Genomic DNA, 18,235 nt, shown 5'->3' on the forward strand with positions numbered 1-18,235 from the left:
CGTCTAGTCAAGCTGACACTGGTCTATGAACTGAAAATGCTCTGCACTTGTCCTTTTCAAGCTAACTCGAGATCTGCTCCCTGCGTGACCTCCCAGGAGCAGCGTGTGGCTGGCAGCACTTCTGCCTGTGACACGACACAAGTACAGCAGAAAGAGCAGTGAATGCCATGTGCTGAGGCTTCTCCCAGTCGTGAAATACTTCAGGACAAGATGCTGAGACTGGGGTAGAATGAGGAAAAATGCAGGACTGCTAGTAACTGCTAGACTTAAGGGATGAGCAAGTTATCAGATATGTAGAGTTAAACACTGAGCAACCAGTAGCTGTGCACACAGCCAAAGGCTATCAGGGACTATGTCAGAAGAAAAGGTTATGCACAGCTTTTCTAGCAGAAAAGGTCCCAGTGAGCATCTTGCACTGTGGAAAAGCTCAGGCCAACTTAAGGCAACTCTATCGCTAGATTTGCAACTTAAAAAAATTGCAAGTGGTAAAGCAAAAGCTGCTTGCAATTGAAGTTAGGGACAAGGTGTCTGAACTAGTCCTGACTTTGTTCTGCTGTGGATCAATGAGGAACGCTAAAGCCAACAATATCCTGCAGCTTGTTCCGCTGACTTCAGCCAACTGAAATGCTGCTCTGGTACTCTGCGTGCTGTTCTCAGTGAATTAGCTCTGTGCCTACAACTCCTCTGGTTAGGACAGGCTCAGTGGAGGCGTGAGAGTGCAGAGCGTGCTTCTTAAGAGGAGCACGTGGTGCCCTGGTGTGCTGCTGACTTCTCTACTCCTTCTTCCAGTTTGCCTGCTCTACCTTGTAGCTGTGATTTGCACCTCGCCGAGTGCTGCCTTCGCACTTCCCGCTTTGTACTCTAATCCCTGTCTGTACCAGATGAACTCTTAGCTTGCTGTTGGCAGAGCAAGGTGAATGCTGTTTTGAGGGCAGAAGCATTAGCTGATAAGTCACCTCCTGGGATATGCTTCAGTATCACTGTGCTCAAAATAAAGGGTATTTTTTTTGTAGATGCCTACCCTGATCTCTAGCACTTGAGGATTAACTCTAGTAGATCTCTAACTAATACCAAAGCGCATCTGAAAGGAAAATGTACTTCTGCAAAACAAAGACTTTTATTAAATGTGGCATTCTTGTACCAGAACAGCAGCTGTCCCAGACCAACAGGACCTTCCAGGTTGCAGAACAACTTTAGGAATGCTTTTGTCCACGTGCTTGTTTTTCTTTTTCTTTTGAAGTGCTTTGCAGCTCACTGGCTTTACCAGCATTCCCAGTTTCTCCCTTCAGGACATCTAGCAATGTCTGAGAACTCTCCAGTATCTGGGAAAGAAAGAAATAAAAATAGCTTATTTTTACATAAACGAACTGTTTCTCTTATGAGTTCCCTTCGAATTCAGCTGCTCTACCTTGCAGCAAGAGGGATTCTCCAGCCCTTACAATATCTAATTCTCGGTGACATATCATCCTATCTCACTGCAGGAATATCTGTGGAGGAATTTCTCTGGTTCATGCCCATATTCTGAATATGAAACACCTTAAGCAATTTATCTGTCTTGGAGCATGAGGCAGAGAACTTCCTGAAGCAGGCTGTGGGGTGAACTTTTGGTTTTTGGGGTTTCTTTAAGGGAGATGTTGATACCTGGGCTTTTTAGATCAGTATTAAATTGTGCTCAGCTGACCCAGTTTCAACTGTCTTCCACTGTTAAAACTGCACACTTTAGGTTTCTTGCTTCAGGACTAACTCAACTCCACAATGACCTTAAGTCAGACTAAATCCTTCCTTTTATTCATTTTCTCCTATTTTTAGCTTATATTGTATGTAATCTAACGTTCCCACTTATTATGCTCTAGGAAGCACAGGTTTAGGAGATCTTGCTGCCTGTCCATCTCACCATTTTGAGGTTTTAACACTGTGGACAATTGTAACAAAATGTGATAGTAGGGTTGTAGTCCCAAAGATCATTTACGTTCCTATGAACTTGTGGAAATCACTAAGTGGTCAGAGAAGAGATGAAGGTAAGTGCCCCGCAGCGCAAGACACCGGTAGAACGTGTTGGTGGGATCTTGCCATCTTGTCCGTGGAAGAAGGAGGAGTCCTGCGACTGTCACGGGCTGGGGAGAGGCAAGGAGTGCGATTACTGACAAGAGATGTACGTCCACAGGAAAGGAACTTTGTTACTGGTTTCTGTTCGCAGGACATCTGCATTTCCTCTGCTAACCACCTCTGCTTTTTACCTACTGTGACTGTCTTTTAATTTCAATAAACATGAATTCATTTGTAGGCTGGGGGGTTGTGACTTGTATCTCAGGGAAGGTTTCTTTTAAAAGGTGCTGTTTGTTCATGTAGCTTTACAACACAGTTTCTAAGCTGTTAAATCTTTATGCAAGTTCTCCCCTTCACCCCAAACCATCAGTTCTTGAAGTAGGCTGAGAAAACAGCTCCAGCCTCATCTGAAAAATAACGGTCACTGGAAAGTACTGGCTGTGGCAGATGAAGAGCACCAGATACACAGTAGTGACCATGTTGAAAAAAGGCATGGGAAGAGGAGAATGTAGGCAGCAGCTAATAGGGGAAGGGGTGCTCTTGAACTGAACAGCCTCTTGTTACCAATAGAGGGAAGATCATTGCTTATCAGGAAGCAGGCTGGAAAGATCCTTTTATTTTTTTAAAAAGCTGATTGGTGTGTGATTCAAAAGTGAATTCAGCTGTTATCCTATACGCAGGATGAAGCAAGCAGTCCCTCCCTGGCAGAGTTTAAAATACAGGAAGGGTGAAGGGGCTGAGCCATCCCAGTAACTGAAATAACAGTAACAGCCCTTGCACTGTTCCCCTCGTTCCCGCTCCTTTACTGATCCAACATTGCTACTTTTTCAATGCTATTATCATGATCCTATTCCATTAAAGATGGAATAAATTACATGAAGAGTTGGGCAAAAAGATTGTCTTGTAGGCCAACAGCTCTGTCATCAGTTTGTTGTTCCCTGTGTGATTTTATGGTCTGCTGGGTCAATGCCTTGTCTCTGGTTTCCTCCTGCCCCCCAAATGATGGTCTGTGAGATGGTCCTTTTTTTTTAGGGGTCCATTCCAAGGAACATTTCGATTATTTTGACAATATGCTTTAACTTAACCTCCGGTTCCGCTCCCCCAGCTCTAAGGCCCTGTTGTACTTCCCTCTGTCGTGATCTGCGGCGTTTGCGACGGGCTCTGCGGGACTCGCTGCCCACCGAGCCCCTGGGGAGCCGTGCCAGCACCTCGCTAGCCAGCTGCAGGCGGGGCGATGCCTGTGCCCTTCGCCACCGTCGGGCTTCGCTTCCCCAAGCTCAAACAGCACAGCACCCAAACCAACCCAAACCCCAGCCTCCCCGCTGACGGGGACTGCGTGTGCCGGGAGCTCTGTCCCGCCCGGCCCCGGGCAGCGGCAGGACGCGTCACCCCGGGGCCGGGCGGGGGGGTACCTTGCCGTAGGCCACCTCGGTCTCGGCGATGGTCCGGTCGAGCTCGCCGCGGGCGGCCAGGTGCCGCGCCAGGCTCTCGCTGGTGCGGGCCAGCCGGTCGGTCAGCGCCCAGATCCGGCCCTGCAGCCGGCTCCGCTCCGCCTCCTCCTCCCGGATCCGCCCGCTCAGCTCCTCACGCCGGGCGCGCAGCTCCGCCAGCCCTGCGCGGCACGGACCCGTCAGCCCCGGCCTCGGCCCCGGCCCCGCCGCCGGCCCCGGCCCCGGCCCCGGCCCCGGCCCCGCTCACCCTCCCGCAGCTCCGCGTTGTACCCCCGCAGCGCGGCCCGCGGCCCGCTCATCGCCCCGGCCCGGCCCTGCCCAACGTCCCGCCGCGCTCCGCCTCTTCCTGCGGCGCGGCCCGCATGGAGCCGCCGGCGGGCGCGGGGCTCTCGGCGGCCTGGCACACGCTCAGCACCGCCCTGGTGCCGCCCGCCGCCCTGGGGCTGGTGAGCCGGGCCGGCCGGGCCGGGAGGCGGGGGGCTGCGGCGACGCTGGGCCCGCGGGGAGGGCGGGCGGGCAGGGGCCCGGGGCAGGGCTGCGCCGCTCCCGCTCACCTCACGCCGCCGCCCTCGGGTCTCTGGGCCCTGTCGGCTCCGGCCGCCCCCGTGCGCCCAGGGCAGGCCCCGACCCCGCCGGCCTCCCGCTCCGCCGCCCCCGGGGTGGCTGAGGTGGCCCCAGCCTCGTCCCCCGGCCTGGCCGGTTCCCTCCGCTCCTGGGTCCGGTTTTCGGTGCTGCCGCGGGGCAGGTGGGAGCTGCCGGGGCTGGGGGGAGAAACCGCTGGAGCTGCCGGCTTGGGAAGAGGGGAAGGGGGGATCTGGCGGTGTGGCGGCTTGTATTTGCTCGGGGGCTGTCAGGGAAAGGCCGTGGGGGTGCAGCCATCCCCCTCTTCCCCCATCACGCCAGCCAGGGAAGCGTACATGCCAAAAAGAGGCGCTGCTTCCCCTGTCCGTGCTGCGGCTCTGCTCCCGGCTCGCTCCCCGAGGGAGCTAACATCGGCCGAGGAAGGTTTTGCTCCAGAGCCTGGCTTTTCAGGGACCCAAGGGTGGCTCGTGGCACTCCCGCCAGCGCATGTGTCCTGCAGCAGCCACCAACAGGGACAGCAATGGATGGTGTTTGGGTGTTAGGCCTGGGAGGCGGGCGCTTGGCTTCCAGCAGCGGGCTGAGACCCCTGCAGGTCTCCCTGGAGGAACGGTATCCGCCTGGTGCTGTTTGACAGCAGAGTCCGTGTGTATTTGGTCCCCGCTCCTTGAGATGAGCCGTCTCTTCTGCCACAGATCCTCCTAGAGAAGTCTTTATGTGTGCTTAACTTGGTATCCCCTCTGCTTTTCAGGCAGCACCGAGGTCTGATGCTGTGGGGCCACTGAAGGATGCCGACCTGCGGGCAGCCCTGGATGTGCTGCGGTGTTATGACTTGCACTCGATTGTGGAGGAGTGGTTCATCGAGGTGCTGCAGACAGACCTTCAGGCAAATATAGCTCCTGAGTTCTGGAACTGCATCGGCCAGTATGAAAACACGGCTGAGGAGCCCCAGTGCTCCTCACTCCTTCTGGATGCATTTTGTCTTCTCAAGCGACGCCTGGACCCCTACCTGAACAGCCTGGAACTTCTGGAGAGGTGGACCAAGGCAGGCTTGCTCCTGGGGACAGGTGCTCAGATGCTGCAAGAAAAGGTCTACACCATGTTCAAAGCTATCCTTTTCTTCTCCACTACCAAATCCTTCCAGGAAATGATCCAGCAGTTCTACAGCCGCACTTTCAGGATATACATGCGGCAGTGGAAGAAAGGAGAAGATGGAACGAACGAGTGCGAGAGCAGCATGAGCGAGACCGAACAGGAGAGTGATACGGAGGAGGGTGGAGGAGAGAGCCCGCTGTGTGCAGGCTGCAGCAGCAAGAGAGAGCAGTGCTGGTGCCCCAAAGCCATGGAGCAGTTTCAGCAGCTCAATGACATTCTGTGCGTAGGTTACGGGGTGGTGGCTGTCACTCAGAACAAGCAGATGGTGCGGATGGGGAGCAGCAGCAGGTTTTCTTGATATCTGAAAACAGGAGGAGTTACGCGTGATGTCAGGCTGTATCGTGGTACTGGGTAGAGGACCTGCCACAGGGTTTCTGCAGCTGGTTGCCAGCTGGTGGTTGAACTAGAGCAGATCTTTAGACAGAAAGTTCCTCTCCCTGGATATGAGAATATCTTCCTCTTGCTCTAGGGCCTTCTGTCCACAAAGAAGCAAACTCTTCTAAATGAAAAAGCTTTTGGTGGCTAGAAAATAATGTTTCTAAGGAAGATGGGATAGCAGTCGTGTCATGTGTTATATATGTAGTGCATCTATGCGGGCTATCAGAGCATTTAAACTAAGAGCTAGGTCTGCATCTGTGGAGCGTACAGGGAGGAAGGTGCTTCAGGTAGTTAGGTTTTCTTTATTTGCTTGTACCTTTGCTTCCATATGCTCTGAATCGGGTCACTGTCTGTGTCCGTAGCCGCCGGCTGAATTTGCTGGAGAGAGTGAGCGCCGATGCTGTCACGACCATCTTGCACAAGATGATAGAGGAGAGGATGGAGCAAAGATGCAGGGGGGAATACGAGCACTCCTTCCTCAGTGAGTTCCAGGAGGTAAGGAAGGCGTGCGGGCAGTGAGGGCCCTTCCTTTGGGACGTGCGGCTGCTCCTGTTACTGCTTTAGCAGCCCAGGCTAAAAGTAGATTCCACCTGAAAACCCCTGGTCCAGGGCTATGACTCCCACCATCGCTGGCAGCAGAGGTGGTTAAAACTCCCCCTTTTGATTTGATGCTAGAGGGGAAGCTTTGCTCTGACCTGTGCATAATGGACCACTGTATTTCACCTGGTGATGTGCGTAGTAACGAGGGAATTTCTGTGGTTCTGTTTTACAAACTCCAAGAACATGTAGTGCCACCTAGCCTGCAGAGAGCCCTCCCTCTGGGTAGGTGGGCTCATAATTTGAATTTGTGTGGCTGTTTTCTTCCTTCTTTCCCGTTTTTCAGCATCCCTTTAAAATAGGAAGCAAGGATGGGAGGTGATACTCTGGTATTGATCTCGCCAGTGGGCCACGTACAGAATTAAAATCCTTCCTTGCACCTACCCAGTTGTTTTCCTGCTCCCTTAAACTGAGTTTGTGTTGGGCTGTTTAGCCAGCGTGACCTTAAAATAAAATTCTTCTCCGGGTTGTGGCTCTTCCAGGATACAGCCCTGGCTCTGCAGGCTTGCCCTGCACTCTCTGTTCCTTGATGCATGACCTTGCCTTTGCCTGTGTTGAAGAACAGTGTGTGAAGTCAGGTTGCTGTGCAAACCAGACTGCTCTCTGTGGTGGCCCTAGTTGCCTTGCTGTTTGCCATGCCGGCCGTTTTTGTCATCTGCAAACATCGGCAGTCATTTTATATTTACTTCCCTTTAGTTGCTGTGCAACACTTTCTTTACTGGACCTAGTGTGAAATGCTTTTGGATGACCTGGGGATTGTTAAAGGATGTTTTAAGGGCACCGGGGAAAATGCAACTGCATTCCGCTTGTCAGACGTTGTGGAAGGTCCCCTTGCTCCCACCTCTTCAGAAAGGCCAGCGTGTTTGGCCGCAGAATACTGGAGCATGTCAGAATTAGGAAGAGACGATTTAAAAAAAAAAAAAAGTAGAAGCAGTATCCAAATTGGGAAGATATTTCAAAAAAAGCACAAGCCTGGCAAGCTAAAGGTAAAATAGGAGAAGTCTGAGAAACAGCTTGCTAAAAGTACAAGTGCTGACAGCAAACCCCCTTTTCAGACGCAGCAGCAGCAGTTTGGAGCGTCAGTCACTAATCAGGCTATAGCAGGAGCACTCAGAGAAGATAAACCCGTGGGGAAAAATGGGTTGGTTTGATAATAATTGTATTCCTTACAATTGAGTTGCTTTGCATCAGTTATAGTCCTTTCCTTTTGTTCTTTAGGAGAATTCTTTATCAGCTTTTCCACAGTTTTGCCCAGGTCGATGCCCAGGTGTTCTTTAGTTCTCAGGTTTGTCCTGCCTTGTAATTAGCAGAACTTGTGCTTTCCTTCAGTGTTTCTTCAGTCGAGTAGATAAATAAAAATTAACGTAATCAAACCAGATCTGGAGTTAGCATTTTTGTTTCAGGCTGTCCAAATCCAGTTATCAAAAAAGATTAATATTTACTAGCTATTAATACTCAAATACTATCCCAGGAAATGCTACACGTTTGCCACCTTAAAGGAAAAACAAAATAAAAGCATTTCTTTTGAATATCTGGATATTGTAGTTGAGTACATTTGAAATTTGTCAATTACACATTTCTCTGTAGAAAACTAAATCTCAAATATAAAAAATTAACTTTCTGATGCTCTCTGTTCAGGTTTCTATTTTTTTATTCAGTGACTAGGCTGGTATTTGAGGTCTTGGTTTCAAGTGCCTGAGTCTGGTTGGTACGAGTATGTCTGTGAGTCCTTGGGATGGCTTGCTTGCTCTTCATCCATTTCAGGAATCATAGAAATTTTGGGCCAAGGATGATGTGATGGGCAATTTGCTCATATTCTCATAAAGAGAATAATTCTGCAAGTATAGAATGGAATGGAATTCTGCAAGAGTAGAATAGTCTGCAAGTTTTTGAATATACCCTATCCTTTTTGGAGCCCAGCGCCTATGCACAGTCCTCAGTCACCCCTTATCTTCTTATATACATCTGCATAGTCTATATGCTGTATCTTTAGTAGTTCATATTCTTTCAGCTAGGCTTTCCCCGGCTATAACCCAGGCCGGGGTGCATTTGGAGAGCAGCTGGAGGTAATGCCGTCCTTGGCTAGCTGCTCATTTCTGCTTGCTGTGGTAGCTGCCTGGTGATGGGGTAGGTGTGGGACGTGGTTGTGCATCCAGCTGTGGCGTTCACCGTCTCTGTACTCTCCCTCTCCTTGTGCAGTGGATTGAGAAAGTGATTGGCTGGCTCAGCAGGGTTTTTCTGCAAGATGGTCCCTGGCGCGCTCCTCTCCAGAAGCTAGCAGCACCTTGAAGCGCTGGCGGTGCCACGTCCAAAGGTTCTTCTACCGCATCTACGCCAGCATGCGCATTGAAGAGCTCTTCAGCATTATTCGGGGTAGGTGTGACCCATTCAGTGTTCATTCACTCTTGGACTTGGGTTGGATGAATGATAGATCTGCCTTCATCTCCTGATGTGCCACGCTGTCTCCTCTTGCCTTCCCACGGAGCATGGCACTGTTTCTAATCACTGCTTGGTTTGTAGATTTCCCAGAGTCGAAGCCTGCTGTGGAGGACCTCAAATTCTGCCTGGAAAGGACTAATCAGAGGCAGCAGCTGCTCAGCTCCCTGAAAAGTGCTCTAGAAATGCGACTTCTGCATCCTGGTGGGTTTTACATCCCCGCCTATGTCATAACACTGTAAGGAGCCTGGGCGTGAGTGGGGATCTACTGGGAACCATCACCTGATTTCGTGTTTGATGAGTGAGAGGCAACCAGGCTGTGCACATCGCGTGCTCTCTGTGTTGGAGTGTGCATGGGCAGCAGCACCTGATTATATCCCAGCCCCTTCTTGCCTCATTTTTGCAGTATGGTGAGGAGCTGAGCTTGAAGTTTAGCTTTGGTCCAGGTGGGTAAAGGCTTCTCTGCGGTGTGTGGTCTGAGCTTCTAACACACAATGTGGGCTCAGCCGGTTTATAGTAGTCTCTGAGCCTGTGTTCGCGGTTGGAACTGGTTTCTCAGACATACGGATCTGATCTCTCCCTTTGGCTGGGGCAGCAGGGCAGCAGGCCCTTCGCCTCCGACTCCATAGATCGAACAGAGGGCTTGGAGCATCCAAGCTCCTTGCGTCCAAGCCATTAGTCTGTGCTCTGGGACTCTGACTCCCTCTGCCCCTCTTCTGTAGGAGTCAACACATCCGACATCATCACTCTGTATATCTCGGCCATCAAGGCTTTGCGGGAGCTTGACCCCTCCATGGTTATCCTGGAGGTCGCCTGTGAGCCCATCAGGAAGTATCTGAGGTAAGAGGCTTGCAGGGCAGTCTTACGCATCTCCTTTCCCTCCCCTTCCCTTCACTTGCTCTGTTTCTCTTGCCTGTTGGCAGGACTCGGGAAGACACAGTGCGGCAGATTGTGGCCGGTCTCACAGGGGATGCTGAGGGCTCTGGTGATCTTGCAAATGAGCTCTCGAAAGCTGACCCGGTGACCCTGGAGAACGGCCAGGAGAGTGATGATGACATCTCAGAACCAGGGGACTGGGTTCCTGACCCGGTTGATGCAGATCCAGGTTAGATGCCAAGACCAGAAGTCCTGACAGCCCGCTGTTTTCCCTGGTGGGCTGTAGTCTTGAGCAGCTCATCTGCTAGTCCTCTAGAGCTGAGCTGGGCTGGGGCAGGTCTCTGTTAATCTCGCACTGTCGTCTGCTGGATTTCACTAGGAAAATCAAGTTCCAAGCGTCGGTCCTCGGACATCATCAGCCTGCTGGTGAGCATCTATGGCAGCAAGGACCTGTTTATCAACGAATACCGCACGCTTCTGGCTGACCGGCTGCTACATCAGTTCAACTACAGTGCTGAGAGGTGAGGTCCAAGTGCCCAACCCCAGGGCTTTCCATGGTAAAATCACCTGATAAAGGTGTGCTTTACGCTCGGTCCTATGAACGGCTGTTTCTGGAGCCGGGAGCGTCTCTGGCCATTTCCTCTGCAGCTTTGCATTTGCATCTAGAAGTTCATGCGCTCACCTCTTCTCGAGCTGCTTCCTGCTCAGTCCTGCCCTTGGCTTGCACTAATGGGCAGCACGTAGGAAACTGGAGGCACCAACACCCTCTTAGCTCCATCCTGCGTGTTCTGGTGGCCCTCACAACCTGCACAGGCTGCTCAGGGTCAGCAGAAAGTGTCAAAGTATCTTGGTTTCAGCTGGGATAGATTAATTTTCTTCTTAGTAGCTGGTACAGTGCTGTGTTTTGGATTTAGTGTGAGAATAATGTTGATAATATGCTGGATGTTTTAGTTATTGCTAAGTAGCGCTTATCCTAAGTTAAGGGTTTTTCAGTTTCCCGTGCTCTGCCAGCGAGGAGGTACACAAGAAGCTGGGAGGGAGCACGGCCAGGGCAGCTGACCTGAACTAGCCAAAAGGATATTCCATACCATGGAACGTCATGCCCAGTATATAAACTGGGGGGAGTTGGCCGGGAGGGGCAGATCGCTGCTCAGGCATCAGTCAGCAGGTGAACAATTGCATTGTGCATCACTTGTCTTTTCTTGGGTTTTATTTCTTTTTTTTTTTTGTTATATTCCTTTTCATTACAATTATTATTATTATTATAGTTTTCTTAGCATTATACTTTATTTTACTTCAGTTATTAAACTGTTCTTATCTCAACTCATGAATTTTACCTTTTTTTCCTGATCCTCCTCCCCGTCCCACTGGGAGCGGGGAGGGGGAAGCAACTGCGTGGTGCTGAGTTGCTGGCTGGGGTTAAACCACGACACAAAGTAAGAAAAAGAGATGAAGCATCAGGAAACCTCAGTTGCAACCCAACTATGTCTCTTGATTCTCCAGTTGCAGTGGTTTTCCCTTCTGTGAAATGCAGCTAGGGTGAGCCACGTCTGGGATGGGCAGTCTCTCTCAGGCGAGCGGCTCGCCAAATGCTGAGGTTGCACTGTGTTGTCGAGGAGGATGGCTACGTGCCGTGCTCGTCCAAATGAAAGGGATGGGAAGGTCTTCAAAAAGCTGCTGGCCTACAGAGGCAGTGACCGTTCCTCGCTTAGATGCTAGGAGGCATCCTGCTCAGCTAACGTGCCTTGCAAGGCTTCCTAGGAAGAGCACCCTTGTGCCAGGGACTACCTTTTTGGCTGTGTTGCAAGGGGTGGAGGCCAAGCCAGGCTCGTCTGTCTGAGGGACCTGTGTCTGATCTGTTGTTTCTCTTACCAGGGAAATCCGCAACGTGGAGCTGCTGAAGCTGCGGTTTGGTGAAGCTCAGATGCACTATTGTGAAGTCATGTTAAAAGTAACTTTTTTTTTTAAATTCAAGTCCCGGGTGTTTGAGCTCATTGGGGAAGGGGAGGGACTTGAGGAGTGATCCAAAAAGGGTGTTTTAGGAAAGTGGGGTTCCCAAAATCCCACTGAGGAGCTGATTTGTGACAGGTAGAAGTGTATTCAAAATCACATCTGTTTTTTAAGCCCTGTGGGTTGGGTTATCGACTCTGGGGGATGGCTGCTCTGGTGCTGTTGTCTCTCCTGCCCTTCCTGCAGTACAGTATTCTGGCACTGAAGAGCTGGGCTCTTCCAGCTCCTCTAGGATTGGGACTCTGGAGTTTAAGCCACTTGGAGCACTGTGGGAAGAACACAGGTCTGGAGGGACTCCAGTGTAGGCTAGTGTTGAGTTGTAAGCCCTTCCTCAACCTCCCCACAAATGTTTCTGAGTATGTAGCAGACTTTCTAGTAGACACACCTGATCATGTCCTCTCCGATGTCCTCATCATCATTTGGAGACAACGCTAGTCACCTTGTTTAAGCTTCTCTTTTACTAAGGGTTAGCACTGACTTGGAAGAGAGGGACCTGCCTTAGCTTCCTCTGCCTTTTCCAGGATATGGCTGACTCGCGACGCATTAATGCCAACATTCGTGATGAGGAAGAGAAGCTCCCAGAGGAGGAGAGGCCACCATTCAGCCTCGTTGCCGTTATCCTGTCGAGTGAGTTCTGGCCACCGCTGAAAGAGGAGAAGCTAGAGCTTCCAGAGCAGGTCAAGGAAGCCATGGAAGCCTATTCCAAGAAGTATGAGAAATTAAAGGTGAGGCAACCTTAACCCTCCTTAAAAAAGGTGTATGCTCTTCAGACTTTGTTATATAGCATGGTTTTTGCAACGTCCCCTTTAACATCCCTTAAATTTTAGCTGCTGGTACACCCACGCTGTCACGGTGGAATCCCAAAGTCCTTCAGTTTTGAATCGGGGTTAGAAGCTGCGCTAGCTTAGCTATTGCCAAACGAAGGGTTTACCTCTTCATGGGGTGCCTGAGTTGTAGTAGTGATTGCAGTTAGGGAAGAGAGTTTTCTAAAAAATGCCAGTGTTTGTTAGGTAAAGGGATACTGAGGTGGAAGTTCTTAGGCACCTTAAGTCTGGTCTAAGCTTGTTGGCCTAAGTTCTGTAGTAGTAAGAGTGATGTGCTGTCCCTGTTGGGCCTCTCTTCTTCAGTACTCTGGCACTCTCCTCCCCTGTTTGTCCTCTTGGAAAGAAGCTCTTTTAACGTGGTCTCATTTTAAGATTCACTGTTAGTCTGGAGTTAGGTGAATGTTGCTTCCTGTTCTGTCTGTGGTCTCTCCTGGGTTGTTTCATTCATTCATGTCCCCGAACTCCATGTTAGACAGTTTAGGTGCAAGCATTTTAGGTTAATTTGACTGTGTCTCAAACAAAGACTGAGTCCATGCCTTTATAAACAGCATGGAAAGGTGGAAGAGAGGCATACAGAGCAAATATAAGCAACCGTGCAGTATTCTTCTGTCCTCCAGGCACTTGATCATGACAGTTAGTCAAATAGAGAAGGCTGAGGTGCATCTTGCTCTGCACGTACAGAATGGGTTGGAAGCAGGAGCATCTGTCTGGAAGTCAAGATCTAGGTCACTTCCAGAGCTGTGGTCTTGGCTTCCTCATCTTGCAGCTTCTTACCTGGTGGAATGCAGAGCACACATCTGGAGCATGGATGATTCCGATCTAGCTGTCAAGCCAGTGTAGTGTGTGTGGGCACACGCAGAGGGTTCTCTGCAGCCAACCTGAACACAATTTGGTGTCTCGTGCGGATGTTTCTCTTTGCCTGTCCACTTGTGCTCTGACTCCACTTCAGGCTTGGTTTTCTATATCCTTTCTTGAACTTGTTATTATACACCAGGTCATACATGCCGTGAGGCTGGGAAGCTCATAGCTCTAGCCCGTCTCTTCTCCTGCTGTAGCTACATGCCAGATGTGGATGCCAGCTGATTTCTGTGCCTGCAAAAAATTAGTTAGGAGAAGATGCAGGAGGGGATGCAAGGAGGAAGCAGCCTCCCCGAGCATCCTCAGCCTGCAAAGTAAGCAGTCCTCTTTTCACATCAGTATCAGAAGAGATTGCTTCTCTTCCAAGGAAATCCTGCCCCAGATGAGTATTTATTTTCCGGTAGAAGTTCGTCCTGAGTGGCCCAGTTGGTCTTCCAGTGTTTCCTCAGCCTGTGCTTACCCTACCAGAGAGCTGAGTGACTGGCTTTCAGGCAGGAGAGGGGCATTGGTCTTGGGCAGGGGCTGAACAACAACTTGTGCCGAGGAAGATGTTTCCTATGAGGGGGTAGGGGACGGTTGGGTGGCGGCAGTGCTGGGCGACTCATGAGGAGAGGAGCAGCTTTTGTACCTGGCAGAGGTGTATGGAGTGCCACTGGCCCCGGTGGTAGAGGGGCGTTTGCAATAATGCAGCACTTAGTGGTTCCTGGTAGAAGATTTGCTGCGAGCGGCTGCTTCCCCCTTTTCCAGGCCATGAGGACCCTGAACTGGAAGTACCACCTGGGCCTGGTGAGCTTGGACGTGGAGCTGGCAGATCGCACCCTCTCCCTGTCCGTCTCTCCTGTGCATGCTGCCATCATCCTGCACTTCCAGACCAAGAGTGAGTGCTGTGGCAGAGACTCAGTGTTACCACCCGTGTCCGTGTGCTTCCCGTCGGTGGGTGGGAAGGCCGTGTTACTCGGGTGGCTGTAGGCTCCGAGAGCTCTGGCAGCAGGACAAGACCTGGTTCATGGGTTTGGATCTACCATAGGGCTCAGCCAGGTCTCCAGCTCTCCTAGGAGACAGCACCCAGCAGGGCCACAGCTCAGCACCCCGGCTGCTTTCAGGCAGTTGCTGCACGCAGCTGCTTGCTCCTGGCAGTGCCTCCCCAGCCTTCCCCATCCTCTCATTAAGTCCTGGCCTGCTGGGGAGTGGGCAGGTGTCCTCTTCTCTTCTCTGATATCCGCGGTCTCCGCAGGTACGTGGACGCTGACAGAGCTGAGTGAAGTGCTCAAGGTGCCCGTGACATCGCTGAAGCGTAAGATGACGCTGTGGCTGCAGCAGGGCGTCTTGCGTGAGGAGCCCCAAGGCACCTTCACCGTGATTGAGGAGGAGCAGAAGGACCAGGTGGAGAAGGTCGTTCTGATAGACAGCGACGAGGAGGGGGACTCTGCCATGGCGTCGCAGGCTGACCAGAAAGAGGAAGAGCTGCAGGTACCCGTCCGTGTGTCTCGGCTGCTTGCAAAGCCGGCAGGACAATGCAAACATCCCGTGCGTTTGGTTTTGGGGAATCTGATTAAGATGATGGATTCAATTTGCATTTGGGATTTGCATTTTTCACTACAAGTGGCTAAGTCCAGCCTGAGGGTTTTTTGAAGTGGGTATCTCTTGATTAATGCTCACTGGTGCAGGTGCTGGATCGCAGCCTTCCCTCCAGAAGAGTGCCCAGCTGCTGAGCCAGGCAACCATTTGGACATCTCTAAATCTGTTTTTTCAGTTTAAAAAAAGTCTGAGACATGATTTCATATTTGAAAATAGTCATAACTTATTTGGATTCACCCAAGCAGCGCTTTTTTGGCACTTAGACTGCCAGAAAGGCTTACCCAGCACTTACAGCTGGACCTTTGCCTTCTCTGTGTTGTGGTTCCTGGACACTTCCAGTGCTTTTCCTACCCGTGTGTCATGTTGTGTGTGTGTTGTGCCACTGTGCAACATGGAGGTGTCATACTGGTGTTTATCCACTGAGGGTCATGCACGTACTGCACGTCAAATCCTGCTTTCTAGCTGTGTGTCCCAACACCTGATGCTGTTCTTGGATATTTCCTGCTTAAAGACCACACGCTTGTGGCTGAGAGCAGAACTGACTGCCAGCCACAGCCCTGCTCTGCTTTTGGGATATGGGATGCTAAAGCACCAGTTTTCTTCATGGTATAGATGTCAGTGTGGTTTACTGTTGCTTGCGTGTCCCCCTCTGCAGCTCTTCTGGACGTACATCCAGGCTATGCTGACCAACCTCGAGAGCCTGTCCTTGGAGAGGATTCACAGCATGCTGAAGATGTTTGTGATGACAGGCCCAGTGGTTACAGAAATCGATATACAAGAGCTGCAGGGTTTCCTCCAGAAAAAGGTCCGGGACCAGCAACTCATCTACTCTGGAGGTGTCTATCGCCTGCCCAAGAACTGCAACTAGACTGTGAGCGTCCCTGCTTTCCCCTCTGCGTCACGTCTCCATGCCTGTGCTCAGCTCCTGAGTGCCGCCCAGCTCTCTGCATCCTGCTGGGTAGTTTCTCTGCTCTGGGGGTTTGCTGTGCCCTCTTCCCCAAACGGATGTCCTTTTCCACATGGAGACAGCTCAGCAGCAGCCTGGGCCGTGCACCCCACAACCTCTGGGTCTGGGCCTGCTCCCCACATTGCTTTTCCTCCCGTACGTGAGTGTCTGGGCTCACTTCACTCGTTAATAAAAAACAGCGGTCTCCTTTTTCAGATGGTACCAACTCTTTTCTTTCCTCTCAGCAGAGCACTCTTGGCATCAGCCTTCCCATGCTGAAAGGGCAGGCAGGAAACTCCCCAGCCTGCCGGGCACCGTCTCCCTTTCATTGGGTCTCCATCTGTAGCCCCGGGAGGTTTTGGGAGGGGGGCTGTTGGCTCCAGTTGCTGTCTGGGTCTCTTTGTGTGGCTAAAGCAGCGTCTTGCAGCTGGCTGTGATGAGCAAGACCCTACACAAAAGCCAGTGTTCATGCTGTCTCCTTTGGCTTATGTGGGAGGAAGGCTCCAGGGTCTGCTTACCCTTGTTTGGGACTCTTTAAATTGTGTGGAATAATTTTATTGTGGGATGAAGAATGCTTTAGATGGATGAGATGTAGCAGTTCTTCAGGGCAAGCTGTTTAGTCCTGGAGGATAAGTGGATTATCCAGGCACTGGTAGGTGTGCTTTACTGTGGCACGAATACACGTCTCCCTTCTAACACCACGGTGGCTGCCCTCAAGGGTGCATCGTCCTGGTGTGCTTCAGAGTTATTGGCACCACTGGGATCAGTGAGGCAGTTGGATGGGATAATCCCTGAGCTCCGTTGGTTTAAACATCACGCCCCCAACCTGGGTATCAAGCAATGGGTTTCAGGATTGTATTCTGTCTCCACTTAATAGCATTCAGGCTTCCTCGGTCCTGCTTTCCGGGTGGGTTTTGCTCATCAGGAGGAATATGCTGGGGAAATCTGGCTTTTACTAAAAATTTACTTTCTGTGAAGCAAAGAATGAGGTTTCCACAGTGCAAGGAGTCTTTCCCCTCCTCTGCTGAATCTTCTATCGCAGCCTGTGGGCACTGTGGCAGCTAGAATTGAGATACCAAAGGGTCACACTGAAAACACCGGAGCAACCCTGGCTGTGCATCCAGGTGCATGAGAGACTTCTGGAACATAGAAAACAACCCGTATTTAACATTTAACCTTGTTTTTCAGTGCCTAAAGGCCCGAAGTCCCACACTGTGGGCATCCTTTGTGCAGCCACGGGCAGTGGAGTACGGCGCTTATCTCCCCCTCGTGCACGTTTACGTTTTTTCCTCTGTGGGTGAGAGCCGATGTTCTTGTTTCCCCGTGGCACTTTACTCCAGGCTGGTGGTGTGGTGCTAGGAGCTGGTTGGCGTGTTCCATTGTGAAGCTTAAAATGTTCCTTGTGCTGTAGGGGCTCTGGTAATAACTCAATAAACCCCAGTCTGTGAACGTGTAGGATATTACTCCAGGTAAAGCCAAGAAAGATGAACAGCAGCTAATCCCAAATCACAGCAGGCAGGAGAGGGAAATCCATGCCTGGACGTGTGAGGAGCCCCACCAGACCCTGGTAGGACACCCGGCTGGATCTGTTGTTGGTTGAGGTTGGGCGGGGTGGCCAGGACACGGCACTGGCCTCGTCATGGCTGTGCCCAGCGTGGGATGTGGCTAGGGATGTCCCCGGGAGCCACGCCTGGGACCCACGTGTTGAGGACATGAGACACAAAATCTTGTCAAACCGCAGCTCGTTTAATCCCCAGGCAGAGGTCTCTGCTGCCTGCTCGGTGCTCCTGCAGCAGGTCCTGGTGGGTTTTCCCTTGCAGAAAACACCTCCTGGGGACTTCTCCACATTCCCTCAAAGGCTGCTCAGCTCCTCGTGCCCTTACTCGGCTCTTGCTTAGATGCTCACCCACCACTGGGTAAATCAAAGCAGCCCACAGGTACCTGGGCTCCATCCAAAACCCACATGCCCTGGGAGGGCGAGAGGGAGCAAGATGTGGGCAGGCTGTGCGGACATCCCTAGAAGATACCTCTTTCCTATATGTGCTGCAGGTGCAGAGCCCCAGGGCTGTGTTTCACAGCTTCTCTTATTTTATTTTGTTTTATTTTTTCAGGAAAGAAAACCGTTTGAGCACACGGAAGCATCTGGAAAGGTAGGGAGCCGTGGGGCGGCAGGGTCAGAGTCTGCCGGCCGTGGGAGCTGGACCTGCGCGGGGTGTGCCACGACACGTCCCGCTCCACGCTTCGTGGCTGACCGTCGGACGTCTGGGCACGCTGCGGCTGCGATGGGGTGGGGAAACGTCTCTTTTTGATCTTGCGAGATCAAAGAAACCGCCAGCTTTGCGGCGGGGCTGCTGGCAGCCGGGGCTGTCCCCAGCCACTGATGGAGCCAGGGCCAGCTGCTGGGGCAAGGGAACGCGGCTGTGCGTGACTCCGGGGCCCTGGCTGGTTCTGCTTCGCTTATAGATGCAAAAAAACGTATAGATGCGAAAATATGTATGTAT

The 18,235-nt window shown here is 51.6% G+C and overlaps 2 protein-coding genes across 2 annotated transcripts; one reads left to right on the forward strand and one right to left on the reverse strand.

Moving 5' to 3' along the window:
- Positions 1–1,095: 1,095 nt before the first annotated feature.
- Positions 1,096–3,796, reverse strand: LOC127023739 (microtubule nucleation factor SSNA1-like). Its single transcript, XM_050908024.1, has 3 exons — positions 3,745–3,796; positions 3,459–3,658; positions 1,096–1,322 (listed from the first exon to the last, which is right to left on the reverse strand). The coding sequence occupies exons 1-3, from the start codon at positions 3,794–3,796 to the stop codon at positions 1,194–1,196; spliced, it is 381 nt and encodes a 126-aa protein (XP_050763981.1). The 3' UTR covers positions 1,096–1,193.
- Positions 3,797–3,859: 63 nt separating this feature from the next.
- On the forward strand, positions 3,860–15,936 carry ANAPC2 (anaphase promoting complex subunit 2). Its single transcript, XM_050907867.1, is given in 14 exon segments — positions 3,860–3,943; positions 4,828–5,450; positions 5,972–6,104; positions 8,406–8,457; positions 8,460–8,579; positions 8,727–8,846; positions 9,365–9,482; positions 9,566–9,747; positions 9,898–10,039; positions 11,394–11,469; positions 12,050–12,253; positions 13,958–14,087; positions 14,445–14,680; positions 15,444–15,936. Coding segments are annotated over 14 exon segments (2,433 nt in total). The 3' UTR covers positions 15,657–15,936.
- Positions 15,937–18,235: the final 2,299 nt, after the last annotated feature.

The sequence above is a fragment of the Gymnogyps californianus genome, chromosome 18 (genome assembly GCF_018139145.2).
Source record: "Gymnogyps californianus isolate 813 chromosome 18, ASM1813914v2, whole genome shotgun sequence".
Lineage (NCBI taxonomy): Eukaryota > Metazoa > Chordata > Aves > Accipitriformes > Cathartidae > Gymnogyps > Gymnogyps californianus.